General features: G+C 38.5%; 1 protein-coding gene across 6 annotated transcripts in view; it reads right to left on the reverse strand.

Annotated features, from left to right (window-relative positions):
• The window catches only part of SLC26A5 (solute carrier family 26 member 5), a 56,898-nt gene that overhangs the window by 15,712 nt on the left and 25,446 nt on the right, over positions 1 to 15,740 (reverse strand). For all 6 annotated transcript variants that reach the window (XM_077158578.1, XM_077158790.1, XM_077158704.1 and 3 more), the window contains exons 5-8: positions 7,269 to 7,379; positions 5,886 to 6,052; positions 5,196 to 5,360; positions 2,404 to 2,556 (exon numbers count right to left, since the gene is read on the reverse strand). In XM_077158578.1, the coding sequence (XP_077014693.1) occupies positions 2,404 to 2,556; positions 5,196 to 5,360; positions 5,886 to 6,052; positions 7,269 to 7,379 (596 nt within the window). The remainder of the gene's footprint in view (positions 1 to 2,403; positions 2,557 to 5,195; positions 5,361 to 5,885; positions 6,053 to 7,268; positions 7,380 to 15,740) is intronic.

The following is a 15,740-nucleotide window of genomic DNA, read 5'->3' on the forward strand; positions in this document are numbered from 1 at the left end:
TTGAAAATCTTCAACTGTTTGTATTAAATCCAGTGGGTTTGCAGGAAGCGTGCCCTTAGTTGATCATAGATGCAATCAGCCATAGCTGCAATTAACTGACTGATGATTTAATAAACCAGCCTTCTGGTTTATCAACCAGCCATGAAATCTTTGCAATAACAGTTAGGCCAATGATTGCCTGACCACACAACTGGGCACCAACACCTGGCCAAGTTGAAACCAGAACGTAACCATCACACTCACCAAAAAATTCTTAATTTCATGTATTGTGTTTTTCAGTTCTATAATTTCCATATGATATCTTTTTTATTGTTCTTATAGAGCTTTCTTAATGGGGTCTCTTTGCAAGAAGGAATCAGGGCTGGCCAGGGAAGGGAGCCTGTCCCCCACAGGTGGTAGTTGTAGTGCAGAACCAGTAGTATCGTAAACTATATATAGAATGCATGTTGTGATGATTTCTCAATAAAAATATTTTTAAAAAATAAACATTTTACGTCACCAATGTAAGACCCAAAGTAATAAATAAGTAAATAATAATAATATGGTAAATTTATTATAAGAAACAGCAGCTTGATAGACCAAGAATAGGTGTTTCTGGCTCCTTTAATGAAATGCCCTTTTTCTGTTGGTGTCAATCATGTTTGCACACTTAACTGCATTCATTGTGCATCTCAAACTGTGGGGGGGTGGGGAGGTGGGGAGGGTGGAATATACAAATCCATAGGATAAATATGGCCCAAGTACCTGGATCATCAATTTTATTCAGAGATAAAAATCCTATTGTTGTATTCCTATCAACACAAATAGGATATTATGAAATAGAATGCAAAACTCAAAAAATTTTTATGATACAAAAGAAATTCTCTGTTTAAAGGAGACTTGGTCTCCAAACTCTCCAGTATGGCTTCTCTCTGCTGCTCAAAGGAAAACTTAGATAAGAGGTTTTAAAAACACTGATTAAAGTATTATTCAAAGACAGTATTATGATGATAGAATTCTGGAAAGTCATTCCAGAACAAGAAGCATTCTTTATTTAAAGAGAAGCTGGGGAATGGACTAGTAACCCAGGCCAGGAAATGAAGCCTTTATCATTTACGTTATAATGAGGGCTGACATGTCTTCTTTCCCATGCAAAGGAACTCAGCATCAGCTGCTGTACGCCAAGAGGAAACTGGAACTCTTTCCCCAGCCCCAATAAGAGAACAAGTTTTAAAATAGCAAGAGATAGTCCTGTTAGCCTGTTAAAAAGTACTGTTGGGATAAGGACAAAACCAAAGCAAGAAAAAGGCTCAAAGAACCGGCTTCTTCGTAAGCTGCGCAAGCTAGTTCTTTCTGCAGCCGTAACTTTTTGCTAAATTTGGATTAGACACCTTTTCTTTTTATCTCATATTCTTGTAATTTTCATACCATGCACCAAGGTGTCCAGGATGCCAAAAGGAACTCACAGGGACGCTGTGGGAGATTATGAAGTTCTAAAGGAAACTTAATGACATCTGTGAGACACTGCAAACTTCTGGTTTGAGGTGGGTTATGTTTGAAGCATTAGATCATCCTACATTCATTCTGATAACACCTTATCTTTGCAATGCTGGGTTTTCAGTGGTTGCTGTGATAAAAAGTAGATATGCAAAACAGTGTGGAACAGGAAATGGGGATAGTGCTGTCCAATTTGATTCCAAAGTTTGAGGACTTGTGTAGTTTCCTGCAGGCTCATATATTCCATTAATACTTGTTACTTAAGAATGAAATAAAATATTTTTCATTTTTGTACATTCTTTTTATGAACAGTTATAGGGTATTAGAAATAAATTAATTATTAATTTAATTATTTAAAATAAAATTTAATACTTAAGCATTAAAATATTAATACATATTAATACATGTATATAAATACATAAATGCTCACTACATTGCTTGGACTTAATTATTTAATAAATGGAACTATTTCTTTTGGCTTAGGAGTGCCTGATATGGGAAGTTTTGGGAAAATTTGCCTGTTGCTCTTTTTGAAATGGAAACAGCTATATTTTTTCAGTTTATTAAAATATATTATTTAAAAAATTAGACAATAAAAATAGGAAGAAACAAATCTTCCATAATCCCACCACTCGAAGAAAAGTAAAGTTAAAGTTTTTGTGTCTGAAAAAAAAAATCGTGTATGGCCTTCACATATATTTTTTAAATCATCTATTTCTACACTTTAATGCTTTTTCTCCTTACTGTTTTTCAGTGTATTTGTCAAAGCTCCCTTGAACAAGTTCTAACCTTCTCTTGGCAGAACTAAGAGAAGTAAAGATCCTATAACTTCCTGATCCTCCTCTACTCACTTTGAAATACTTCATGGAAACAGTTAGGCACATATGGTTATAAAGTTGAACAAGTTATCATTTTGAGTGGACTTACCGCAAAAAACTCTAAAGGAATGGGTGCCGGCAATTTCTCTTTAAATCTTTCATTAAACTCCTTGCCACCCAACAGCAAACCAAAAACCATCAGCCCAACGCCTAGGGAACATACGTTGAGGTTTTTAACATTCTGCAACACAGCAACTGTACTCTGTAACACAGTGAACACTGGATGTTTATATCAAGAAATTGCCCCTGAATCGACAGACTCTCTAGTGCGCTAAATCAGACCAGCTATCCCATTATCGGACATTTCTAGTTAAAAGTTCTCAGGCTAAGAGGGATAGAAAAATCAAAGGTGATGGTAAAGTTATACAAAGAAGGTAGGGTTTAACAAACAAGTATGATTGCTGAATCGTTAAATTGATATCTTTTTTAGTCTTCAGTATCTTAGAGCAGCTAGAAGTAAAAACCTAAAATTGTGGAATTGTAACCCATGTCAAACTCTGAAATCTGTTCTACAACTAATTGTGGTGCTGTGCTTTGAAATGTATTGCTTTTTTGTATATACGTTATTTTTCACAAAAAAGAAAAACAATCAGTTGTGATGTTAAAAAATATTTATGCCTTCTAGCCTCCTATATTCTGGAGCAGCTAGAAGGAAAAATCTGACAGGATCATGTGGTAGCCCATGACAAACTCTAGGATCTGTCCTAGTAGTTACTTGTTGAAGAGTGCTTTGAAAACTATTGCTTTTTTATTTCTTTGCTTTGTATATATGTTGTATTATACAATAAAAAAGTAAAAAAAAGTTCTTAGGCTGAAATCTCTTTGTAGCTTCCACCAATCAGGAAGCACTTTTACTCAATCACACAGTTTTACAGTTCTAACTCTTTCGGGTTTTTTTGTATGGGCAGGCACCAGGAATTGAACCTGGGTCTCTGGCATGGCAGGCGAGAACTCTACCTGCTGAGCCACCGTGGCCTGCCCTAAGGTTCTAATTATTATCCAACAATCTTACAGGTTTTTTTCTTTAAAATTTAAACACTTTATTCTGAAATACTTCAAACTTACAGGACAAGTTACAACAATAATACAAATCCTATACAGAGAATTTCAACATACCCCTATACTCCCAGATACCCAGATACACCAATTTTTACATTTTGCCCCTTTTTCCATATCATTCCACTTATCTATCCACCAATCTATCAATCCATCTACTTGTTTTCTCTCCTGCCTTGCTAGATCATGTCCAGGATCAGGTATTACCTTTAACTGTCATTGTCCCCTTATAATGTTGATACACTGATGTCCCAATGACATATTATAAAATTCAGAAAAGTAAACCTAAAACTGAGTGCTGAACAATAGGAAAAAATGGGAGATGGGGGGTGGCAGCATTTCATCAATCCAAATATACACACACAGAAAAGCTTTCAGGAGCTGAAAGAGGGAGAAATGGTTGTTAGCAGATGAAAGAGAAATCTGGTGGACGCTGAAGTCAAGTGAAAGCTGATGTCTGCAAATGCGTCCAGGAGAGCTAGAGAGGAAAGCAACTTAACTATGTCCTATGGTCGCAGTCTGCGCACTCCAAATACAGTCAGTTCTCACATGGAACCCGGGAAAATAGGCTCCCCACTGTGCCCAGACCACATGTCCTTTCCTAAGACATGCCCAGTATATTCAGATGTAACTGCATGTTAGATTTCTCTAAATACCTTGTCACAAAAAGAAATACGTTTCCAGCTATTAGGAGGACGCAATAATTTTTAGGGAATGTTCCTACAGTTTTATTCCACTCTAATAAAAGTCTCAATTTAAATTTCACTTCCTCAAAGTGACTTTCCTAGACCCCTCATTTAAAGGTTCCCCTATTCAACTTTCACAGCAAACTGTATCTTTTCTTCAAAGCACTTAACATCATTTGTAATAAATTATATATTTGTATGATAAGTGGTTTAATATTGTCTTCTTATTGGACTGAAAGCTCCAACAGGGCAAGGGCCATGTCTGCTAGGCTGACTGGAGAATCCCGGTACCCAGCACGTGTCTAGGTGTACCTACAAATGCGACTGGCCTTTCTTTCCAAGGATAACTTTAGTAGCACACCTCATAAGTCTTAATATGCACTACCTTTACTGTTATGTGGCTCTAATTATTTCATAATTTCTTCATTTTATTCATGGTTTAATTAAAAGTGCTTTGTTTTGTTTTGGTCTCCAAATGTATAGGTGTTTTGAAGCTATATTTAGTTATAGATTACTAATTATATTGCACTGTGTGAAAAAATACTGAGTTTTCATAATTTGTGACCAGAACATGATCAGTTGTTGTCAATGTTCCATATGTACCTGCAAATAATTTATATTTTCTCTGTGCTGGGTGCAAGGGTCTATCCATATTTTATTAAGCTGGTTAATTGTTAATTAAATCTTTTATTTGCATATGTATTTTTTTGTCTGTTTTAATTTGTAGTATTTGAAAGAGCTCTGTTCTTCCACTATGCTTTTAAATTATTTGTTAGTTCCCAAAGAGAACATAATTTGGTTTTAAGAAAAGTGGTCTCTGCAGCTAATTAGGGTTAACGAGCAACCATCAAACAAAGACCTTACAAAAAAATTTACTGTGAAGTAGGCAGCATCCCCTATTAATAAGTTGGGATTTAAGGCTTAATTCTCCTTGTAATACTTCTCTCAGAAAAGCCTTAGAATAAGTGACTATTTTCCCTTTTATAGAAATTCTTGGATAAAAAGAAAAATGAGCCTTGAAGAGAAAAGACATACAGAAGAGGAAGGAGAAACAAACAAGAAGGACAAATGAGCACAAGTTAGGAAGTTGCTTACTTACATACACCACTGAAAAGATCCCACTGTACCGCTTTGTTTTAACTCCAAACAGGTATTTTAACATGGAAGTGAAGACATGCACAGCTGCTGCGGTGGTAAACCCACGGACCAGAGGCTCTGTGAGATATATGGCCACAAATCCAAACCTACATACACCTAGGCAAAACTTTTTTTTAAATGACAAAAAAAAAAAAATAAATAAATCACATGATAGGTCAAGAAGTTATAACCAACAGAAAACATTACAAAGCTTCTTTTGGATCACTTTCTAGCATTATACATTTGTACCTGTGGCAATTAAGTGACTAATAAATCAATTACTGTTATAGAGAAAACAGTGAAAGGTATGAAGAGGCTCAGAGCCCCACAAAGCACTGGCCAGCACTTGTACCTTCTTATGTCCCAAGAAACTCGTGCAGATAATGGAGCATGATCACCTGCCGTTACTTACAAGCTGTCTCAAGCTTGTCTCACTTATGGGATCTAAAGTACCCAATCAAAGCTGGCTAGTTGCTCACGAATATGAGTGGTAAATAGGCATGCAGTAGGACTGGTGTTCTCAGAGTGTTAGGAACCCTGAGCTTTGGATTTTTGCTGGCTGACCCTGTGACCAGTTAGTAAGACCAACCAAGAGTGCTTCAATATTTACATGAACAAAAAGAAAGCCCATTTCCCCATCTTCGAGTTTTACCTGAATGATTCCTGAAAGTAAAGTCACAGACATGGCGACTTTTACCCTCAAGGCATCTCTTGCTTCCGTACCATTGGTTGCATTTACTCCTCCTGGAATTACTATATCATCTGGTACTAATCGAACAGCCACACCACCAATCATCAGGCTAATGACAGCAAAAGGACCTGAAATAATGCAGCATTATGATCACTGTCCAGGAGCTCAAGGAAGCTATTTTCTGATCTGGTTGTTGCCAGTATGCCAAAAGACATCCTTAGAATAAATAAGTCATCTCTGAAATAAAATTGTGCTGCTCTCCCTTTAGCATACTGTTCTTGGTGTATATGTAAATTGTGTGTGGTAGACTGTATTTTCCAAAAATGACCACAAGAATATCTTCCATCTCACATACTTTTATGGAACCTTGACACCTCCCCACCTAGAGGTGGAGTCATCCCTATTTCCTTGAATGAGGGTGGGCTTGTGACTTGCTCGTAACCAAATGAATGTATTCGAAGTGACACAGTGTGACTTTTGAGGCAAGGTAATACAGGGTAATACAGCGTCTGCCTTGAGAGCTATTAATACTTGTGCAGGATCCCTGAGTTACATGTGTAAGAAGGCCCAAACCAGGTCATATGGAGAACCTCTGTGCCTATATGGAGAGAGGGAGAGAGAGAGAGAGAGAGAGAGAGAGAGAGAGAGAGAGAGAGAGAGAGAGAGAGAGAGAGAGGGAGGGACAGAGGGAGATGTTCAGCTACTCCAGGTACCACCCGACTTTCAACTACTTGAGCCAGAACCACTGGCCAGATGAGCCTTCCAGAATTTCTGACCCACAGAAACTGTGAGAGATAAATAAAATGATTGCTGTTGTTTTAAGGTTTGGGGGTAGCTGTTACACAGCTGAAACACTGTGTGTATGTGTGTGTGTGTGTGCGTACTGGTGGTAGTCTCAGGCAGCACCAACACTATTATGAAATCCAGATGTATCTGTTCTGAAGTAGACTAAAGAGGAAACATCTACAGTTCAGAACCTAAATGCAATACAAGTCTAATACATGCATAATGATTTGGAACTTGAAGTGCCACTGTTAAAACAAATTTTAAAAAAGCTAGATACAAGCAAACTGTATTCTCAAATAAAGCATTTCATTTCAGATTTCAACAACTGATGTTTTTATACAAGGAAACTGTCTCCTTTGATTATCCCAAGAGTATAACATAATTATTAGTTCTATAAATTTTGAGGGAGGGCTATTTTTTAAAGCATCTATTGTGTATGCAGTAACACAAGCTATTATTAATAGATGTTTTAATATGAGCAATGCTATTTCTCTGTCATACTGCAAAACTTGGAAATACAAAACGAAAGGCACTAAACTATTAAATCTAAGCTTTTACCTATGGATATGTGTCTGGAGGTTCCCAAAAAACAATACATGATAACAGGGTAAAATGAAGAGTACAGGCCAAACACTGGAGGGACAGCTGCCAACATTGCAAAGGCTAAACCTGTGGGATTAAAAACCAAACAGAAATGGAGAGATCATTAGGAAACAGGTTTACACGCATTTTTCTTTGGTTCCTTATCTCTGATGAGCAAATTCAAATTTGCGATTTTTCCTGTCCACATTTCCACTCTAATCTTACATGTAATTCTACTTTACCGCTTAAAGAATTCAGGCAGAGACAGTTTACCTCTATCTCCTTTTCTGCCAGGGAGTGGCTTCTTTTCTAATTTGCTCACAAATTAGATAAGGGCAGAAAAAGTCTCACTTGACCGGTGCATCTGTAATGTGGTGTTGATGCCCAAATGTTGGCTCTTCCTCTAACGGAGTTTTTGGTGGGTTCTCCGAAGACTCCTCTTCAATGAGGAACTCCTGCTGCACTGTTCTCTGGCCAGTGCCAGCCCCTTCCCCTGACCTTAAGGTTCCTTCCTCAGTCCCTCATCTGAAGGCACACCAGGATCTTTCTGCTGACAGCTGCTCATCTGTAGACAGTCTTCTTAGGCAGTGTACCACTCAGATGAGCCAAGCCTGGTTACCATCCATAGAGCCCAACCATCAGGCAGGAAAACTTAGTCCTTCACCGCAAGAAACTCTGGACATGCAGAGAGCCACCTGAAGGCCTCTCTCTTCATTGTGTGGACACAGGCCATTCACCTCACCCTTCTTATCTGTAGACTTTTTATTTTGTTCATGAAAGAATTAGGCAGCAGTCTCTACAAACTCCAGGGGATGCTTGCCTATGTGTTCTGAGTAGTTCTCTTATAGTCCTTCTCACCTGATGTTAGGTGGAGGGGAAACTCATAGATGGTGCTTTTTTTTTGACAACATGGAACTGAACTTTATTTTTCATACAAAGTTAAAAGCACATTGTGAATGGGGACATGGTTAGTTCAATGGCAGACTGCTAACCTGCCATGCTGGAGACGGAAGTTGGGTTCCTGGCCCTATGCATGGCCTCCCCACCAAAAAAAAAAGTCCCCATTTCTCCCAGGGAATGAGCTTTATGTAAATTATTTCTTCTGGTTCTTATAGTTGTAACATTATTGCTACTTCTTTTTCATTTTTAAATTTTTTATTAATTAAAAAAAATGACAAGAAACACAAACATTCCCAACACATACACTCAGCAATTCACAATATCATCACATAGTTGTATATTCATCATCATGATCATTTCCCAGAACATTAGCATCAATTCAGAAAAAGAAATAAAAAGGCAACAGAAAAATATAACAGAAAAAAAAATTTTACATGCCATACCCCTTACTGATCCCTTTCATTGATCACTAGCATTTCAAACTAAATCTATTTTAACATTTGTTCCCCCTGTTATTTATTTTTATTCCATATGTTCCTCTCATCTGTTGACGAGGTAGATAAAAGGAGCATCAGACACAAGGTTTTCACAATCACACAATCACATTGTGAAAGCTATGTCATTATACAATCATCATCAAGAAACATGGCTACTGGAAAACAGCACTACATTTTCAGGCAGTTCCCTCCAGCCTCTCCATTACATCTTGGATAACAAGGTGGTATCTACTTAATGCATCAGAATAGCCTCCAGGATAACCTCTCGACTCTGTTTGGAATCTCTTAGCCATTGACACTTTGTCTCATTTCACTCTTCCCCTTTTTGGTCAAGAAGGTTTTCTCAACTCCTTGATGCTGGGTCTCAGCTCATTCTAGAGTTTTTCTCAATCCCTTGATGCTGAATCTCAGCTCATTCTGGGATTTCTGTCCCACACTGCCAGGAAGATCCACACCCCTGGTAGTCATGTCCCACGTAGACAGGGGAAGGGTGGTGAGTCTGCTTGCTGTGTTGGCTGGAGAGAGAGGCCACATCTGAGCAACAAAAGAGGTTCTCTCGGGGGTGACTTTTAGGCTTAATTTTAAGTAGGCTTGACCTATCCCCTGTGGGGTTAAGTTTCATATGAACAACCCCCAAGACTGGGGGCTCAGCCTATAGCTTTGGTTGTCCACACTGCTTGTGAGAATATCAAGAATTTAACTTGGGGAAGTTGAGCTTTCCCTCGTTCTCACCATTCCCTGAAGGGGACTTTGCAAATACTTTTCCACTCACTGATCAGATCACTCTGGGATTCATCAGGGCATCACCTGGACAAACCAACAATATCTCATGTCCTATACAAAGTTCCATGTACTTAAGGTGTTCAATCAACTATCTACATAAGTTATATTAGGAGATGCACTAGTCAAAGTATAGATTTGTACCAAATAAACATTTTCTTTAGTCTCACACATTAGTTGAAATTTTAAAATATTAAGTACCCTCTATTTTCAGCACACTGCAGTAATGACATTCTTTTGTTCTTCCTCATGCAAAAACATTTTTTAAATTTGTACATTTAGTCACTATCACTATACACTCCAGGCATTCCTAGATTACACCATCTCAATCTTTATCATCTATCTTTCTTTGTGATTTCATTTATGCCCCAGCCCTCCTCCCTCTATCATTCTCACATTCAGCTTCATTCAGTGTTTTAACATAATTGTATTACAGTTAGGTAATATTGTGCTGTCTATTTCTGAGTTTTTATATTCAGTCCTTTTGCACAATCTGTATCCCTTCAGCTCCAGTTACCCAATATCTTACCCTATTTCTATCTCCTGATGGTCTCTGTTACCAAGGAAATATTCCAAGTTTATTCACTAATGTCAGTTCATATCAGTGAGACCATACAGTATTTGTCCTTTTGTTTCTGGCTAATTACACTCAGCATAATGTCCTTAAGGTCTATTCTTGTTGTTATATACTTCATAACTTTATTCTGTCTTACAGCTGCATAATATTCCATCTTATGTAAATGTCACAGTTTGTTTAGCCAACTGTCTGTTGATGGACATTTTGGCTGTTTCCATCTCTTGGAATGCTGCTATAAACATTGATGTGTAAACGTCCATTTGTGTCCTTGGCCTCGTGTCCTTTGAGTAGAGACAGCATATAGATGGGTCCTGTTTTTTAATCCATTCTGCCAGACTATGTCTTTTGATTGGAGAGTTTAATCCATTAACATTCAGTGTTATTACTGCATGGGTAGTACTTTCTTCTACTATTTTGCCTTCTGGATTTTATACGTCATACGTCATACCTAATTTTCCTTCTTTTTACCTTTACTCATAGTCTTCCTTGCTACACTCTTCTCCACAACTCTCTCTTCTGTCTTTTCATATCTGTCTCTAGTGTTCCCTTTAGTATTTCTTGCAGAGCTGGTCTCTTGGTCACAAATTCTTCAGTGATTTTTTGTCTGAAAATGTTTTAATTTCTCCCTCATTTTTGAAGGATAATTTTTCTTGACATAGAATTCTTGGTTGGCAGTTTTTCTCTTTTAATAATTTAAATATATTATCCCACTGTCTTCTTGCCTCCATGGTTTCTGCTGAGAGATCTGTGTATAGTCTCATTGGGCTTCCCTTGTAAGTGATGGATTGCTTTTCTCTTGCTGCTTTCAAGATCCTCTCTTTCTCTTTGACCTCTGACATTCTGATTATTAAATGTCTTGGAGTATGTCTATTTGGATCTATTCGCTTTGGGGTACGCTGCACTTCTTGGATCTGTAATTTTAAGTCTTTCATAAGAGTTGGGAAATTTTCAGTGATAATTTCCTCCATTAGTTTTTCTCCTCCTTTTCCCTTCTCTTCTCCTTCTGGGACACCCACAACACGTATATTCGTGCACTTCATATTGTCTTTCAATTCCCTGAGTCCCTGCTCATATTTTCCCATTTTTTTTCCTATGGTTTTTGTTTCTTGTCGGATTTCAGATGTTTCGTCCTCCAGTTGAGAAATCCTGTGTTCTGTCTCTCAAAATCTACCATTGTAGGTTTCCATTGTTTTTTTTCATCTCTTCTACCATGACTTTCATTCCCATAAGTTCTGTGATTTGTTTTTTCAGACTTTCAATTTCTTCTTTTTGTTTGTTCCTTGCCTTCTTTATATCCTGCCTCAATTCACTGATTTGGTTTTTGATGAGGTTTTCCATGTCTGTTCGTATATTCTGAATTAATTGTTTCAACTCCTGTATGTCATTTGATTTGTTGGTTTGTTCCTTTGACTGGGCCATATCTTCAATTTTCCTAGTGTGATTTGTTATTTTTTGCTGGCGTCTAGGCATTTAATTACCTTAATTAGTTTATTCTGGAGATTGCGTTCACTTCGTTTACCTAGGGTTTTCTTGCTGGATGAATTTTTTGTCTATCTGTTCTTTGACATTTAGTTCAGCATTTATCTGCACCTCTAGCTTAGGTTTTGTTTAACAGATCATAATTTTTCAGTTCTTGTTTTCTTGTTTCTTGCCCTGCTGTTATGGTGCCTTACCCTCCCCCCCCCCCACACACACACTTTTAGGAGGGTCTACTTAGGTATTATAGACCCTAGCCGGATTTTCCCAGACCAAACTGGCCTCTAATCAGGAGGAAAGAGTCACCTGTGATGGTTTTCCCTGAGGGTGAGACTCAGCAGGTTGAAAGAGTTTCCTGTGAAGTCTCTGGGCTCTGTTTTTCTTATCCTGCCCAGTATGTGGTGCCTGTCTGCCTGCAGGTCCCACCAGCATATGATGATGCAGTACCTTTAACTTTGGCAGACTCCCTGCTGGGGGCATGGTGGAGACAGAGCAGAGGTTGTAGGCTGGTTTTAATGGCTTCAAATTACCAAGCCCTGGTGTCTGAATTCCTTGATGGAGGGATTCCACCTGGGTGGGACTTCACCCCTCCCCTGGGGAAGGCACAAGCTCCAGATAAGCCTCCAAAAGAGCTCACTTCTGCCTATGCCTGGGGAAGTCACAGCCTGAAAATCCTGCTGCTGTATCCAAAGGCAGTCAAGCCTTTGTAGATAAACAGCCACAAAAATCTCTGTTTCCTTCTTTTTTTTTTTTTCCCCCTTTTTCTGTCAGTCCTGCCCCCTTGGTGCTGGGGCAAAAATGAGCAACCTCTGCTTTGATCAGGTTCACCTAAGCTGGGGGCCTATTTTTAGTAGTCAGAATTTGCTAATTAGTTCCACAATTGGCATTTGATTGTGCCCAGTCCCTGCTGCTGGTGAAGTCCTTTCCTTTCCCCTCTGGGAAGTGGCCTGTGGGGGAGGGGTGCTGGACGCCGCAGCTTTGGGAACTCACGGTTCTTGGGGGGGCTCGCAGCCAGTCCAGCTGGTCCAGACTGGGATATGCTGTGTGTCCGGACACTGACGTGGCCCCAGGAGCTGTTCTGTACTGTTTCTGGTTATTTAGTAGTCGTTCTGGAGGACCAACTAAAATGCTCACATTGTTAAGCCGCCATCTTGACCTGGAAGTCCCAAAGATGGTGTTTTAATCTCCCTAAAAAAATTCTCTTTCTTCATGCACCAATCACCTCCTCTCATGTAATCTGTTGAAGTAATGAACTAAGAGTCACCTAGGGAGTTTTGGTGTCATTCACTGGTTGTTTTCATAGATGATCTGGAATTACTCTTCCAAATGTGCAAGTAATAAATAAATTTTGTTCTCAGTTTGGGGCCCTCAGTCAAAATTCTGGGACAAGTAGAAAATTTTCACTTAATGCACTCTTATGTTGAGAAGAAAAATACTTCAGCAAATTTCCTATGTAGTAATATGGTCACTCCAATGCTTTCTTTCTTTTTTTTTTTTTTTAATAAATTTTATTTCTACCAAGGAAATGCATGTGCATAGTTTAAAAAGTCAAGTAGCAAAAAAAGGGCTTTAGGAAGACCAGTGCTTTTCTTACTAACCGTTCTCCATCTCCATAAGTACTCACTTCCAACTCTTTTAGCTGTATTTCAGCTATTTATCTCCATTTTTCTAAATCAGTGATCCTTAACTGGGGATGATTTTGCCCCTTGACTGTCATGAGATACTACTGGCATCTTGCGGGCAGAGGTCAGGAACGTTGCTAAACACACTACAGTGCACAGGACAGGTCCCCCCAATGTACAATGCTGGCAGTGCTGGGGTTGAGAAATCTTGTTCCAAATAATGTCTGCATCACTATTTCTTAATTTATCAATTTTAGATATAAACTATTGAGTTTATATTATGCCTGACTTTTGAGCTTTCTTTTAGTTACTACATAATTATGTGACCTATTTTATTTTTCTTCCTAGAAAGTCTTGCGATCTTCTGTGTATTCCTGGTGTTTTATGATATTTTACTATGATGTGCCTATTGTAAGTTATTTTTCATTTATTCTGATAGTATTTAATGAGTCCGCTCAGCTTAACTCAATTCTGGGAATTATTTTTGATAACTTCTTCCCTTCTTTCTTTCTGGAACTCCTAATAGATGGAGGATGGCATGCCAGAATTAATTCTCTGGTGTTCTTATCTTCTTTTATATGTCCACTTATTTATCTTTTCCCTCTTCCTCCAGGACACGTCCTCTACTTTATCTTCTAATCCTTCAACTGGATATTTTATTCCAGTTATCACATTTTAATTTCTAGGACCTTTTTTCTCTAATGATCTTTTAAAAATAGCACCCTATTCTTGTTTTACAGAATCGATATATATTTCTTGCTGAAGACATTTAAAATTTTTTATTTTGCTTTCCCCATTATTTCTGTTCTCCATCAATTCTTTTTTTCTGTTTGGTTTGGTCTCTGTTTTTCTAGAAGCTTCATGTTCACTGACTCACCCTGTTTAGTGATGGACTTCATTGTTGGGCAATCAGGTGGCCAGACAGCATTTCATTGGGAGCCCCTATCCCCACCCCCATCATAACAAGTCTTTTCTCTGGGGACCATTCACATTCCTCCTTGGGCTTTAAGTCTTATCACAGGCACTTTGTAACTGAACAGGGCAAGAGGAAGAACCTTTGTTAGTCACAGTCCAATATGCAGACTTTTACTGAATCCTCCTGACATCTCTCAGTATTTTCACCCTACCATCCTCTGTAGGTTTCAGGAACCTGATGGTCTTACTTCTTATACAGACTTTCAACCAATCCCGTTGCTTTTTAGCCCTCTGCTTGACTCCCACCTTTGACAGATTTCTCAGCTTTCCCAGTGCTCTGTAGGGCGAGCACTTACATTTCACCTTCCCCTACTCTGATAATGCAGATGACACTCATCTGCTTGCTGTCTTTTTGTTTTCTTTTCATTTCTGCTCTATTGTATCTCTCTCATTCTCTTTGTTTTTGCTAGTTTATAGCATTTTTGCCTCCTTTATGGTTATTTTAGAGGGATTAAAAATGAACTAGAGATAAAAGCATGTTTTAATCTGTCATGCTTAACCAGAACTTTTCTTTTTATGATTCAAGTAATTCATCAACCACAAAATATGTACTATGCTTTCTCTGAGGTCTCTATCTTTGCTATATTTTATCTTTTGGTGTTTCTCTTCATTGCCCAGTGATGGGCAGGACATACCTTTCTACACAAGTTTGACTGTGGGATGGTTTAAGCCTCTCAGCAGCACTAACCTACAGGACCATTCCCTGTTTTGAAATATTTTCTTCCTTTCTATAATATCACATGATCCTGACTGTCCATCCCCTTTTGCAGGCTTCTTTTGATTCTCTTCTTCTGGTTCCTTTTTCTCCATTTCATCTTTAATGTTGGACAGAGGTTATTCCTGGCTTCCTTCTGCTTCACTCCACATCCTCTCCCTAGGTGGTCTTGTCCAGTGTCACAATTTAAATGCTATCTATATGCCAGCCATTCTTAAATTTATACCTATAGCCCATACCATTCTTTTGGGTCCATCACATATTAAATACAAATATGAAATGCTCACTTATCTCAAATTTAACATGTCCACAACTTGTCCTTCAATTCTATTCCTCCTGTTATCTTTGGCACCTCCACCCATTAGGTGCTTGAACCAGAAACCTGGCAGTCACTCGACCATCCCTCTTTCTTACTGTTCCCACATTCAACTTGTCAGTCCAGAAACCTCAAAGCTGTTCTTGACATGCCCCCTTTCTTCAGCATTCTCCCACAAACAAATCCAAAACATTTTGATTTTACTTACAAAACATACGGTATTTTTCCAATTCTTTCCATTTTCACGGCTACCATCCTAGGTCAAGATGGATGGAGGCCAACTGGTTGAATATAAATTTTTGAAATAGCATTTAGTGAAAACCCAATGAGGCAAAATGTGTTGTTGTTTTTTTTTTTTAACTATTAGCTGATACAGGTTCACTGCAGCCATCTGCTGCAGTCATTGCTGTAGCTTCAGCATCAAACCTGACTGATGTCAGTTTAGCTTGTTTCCCATTTCAGATGCTATGCCCTGTCTGCTCCTCGTCCTGCCCTGACCTCTGACTCTGAACTTGTCCCTCTCTCTGTTCTTGGAATAGCAGTGTGAAATGGCTGTGGAAAACTGTTCTAAACCTGGCTTAAGGCTTTGG

This window comes from Tamandua tetradactyla, chromosome 1 (genome assembly GCF_023851605.1).
Source record: "Tamandua tetradactyla isolate mTamTet1 chromosome 1, mTamTet1.pri, whole genome shotgun sequence".
Lineage (NCBI taxonomy): Eukaryota > Metazoa > Chordata > Mammalia > Pilosa > Myrmecophagidae > Tamandua > Tamandua tetradactyla.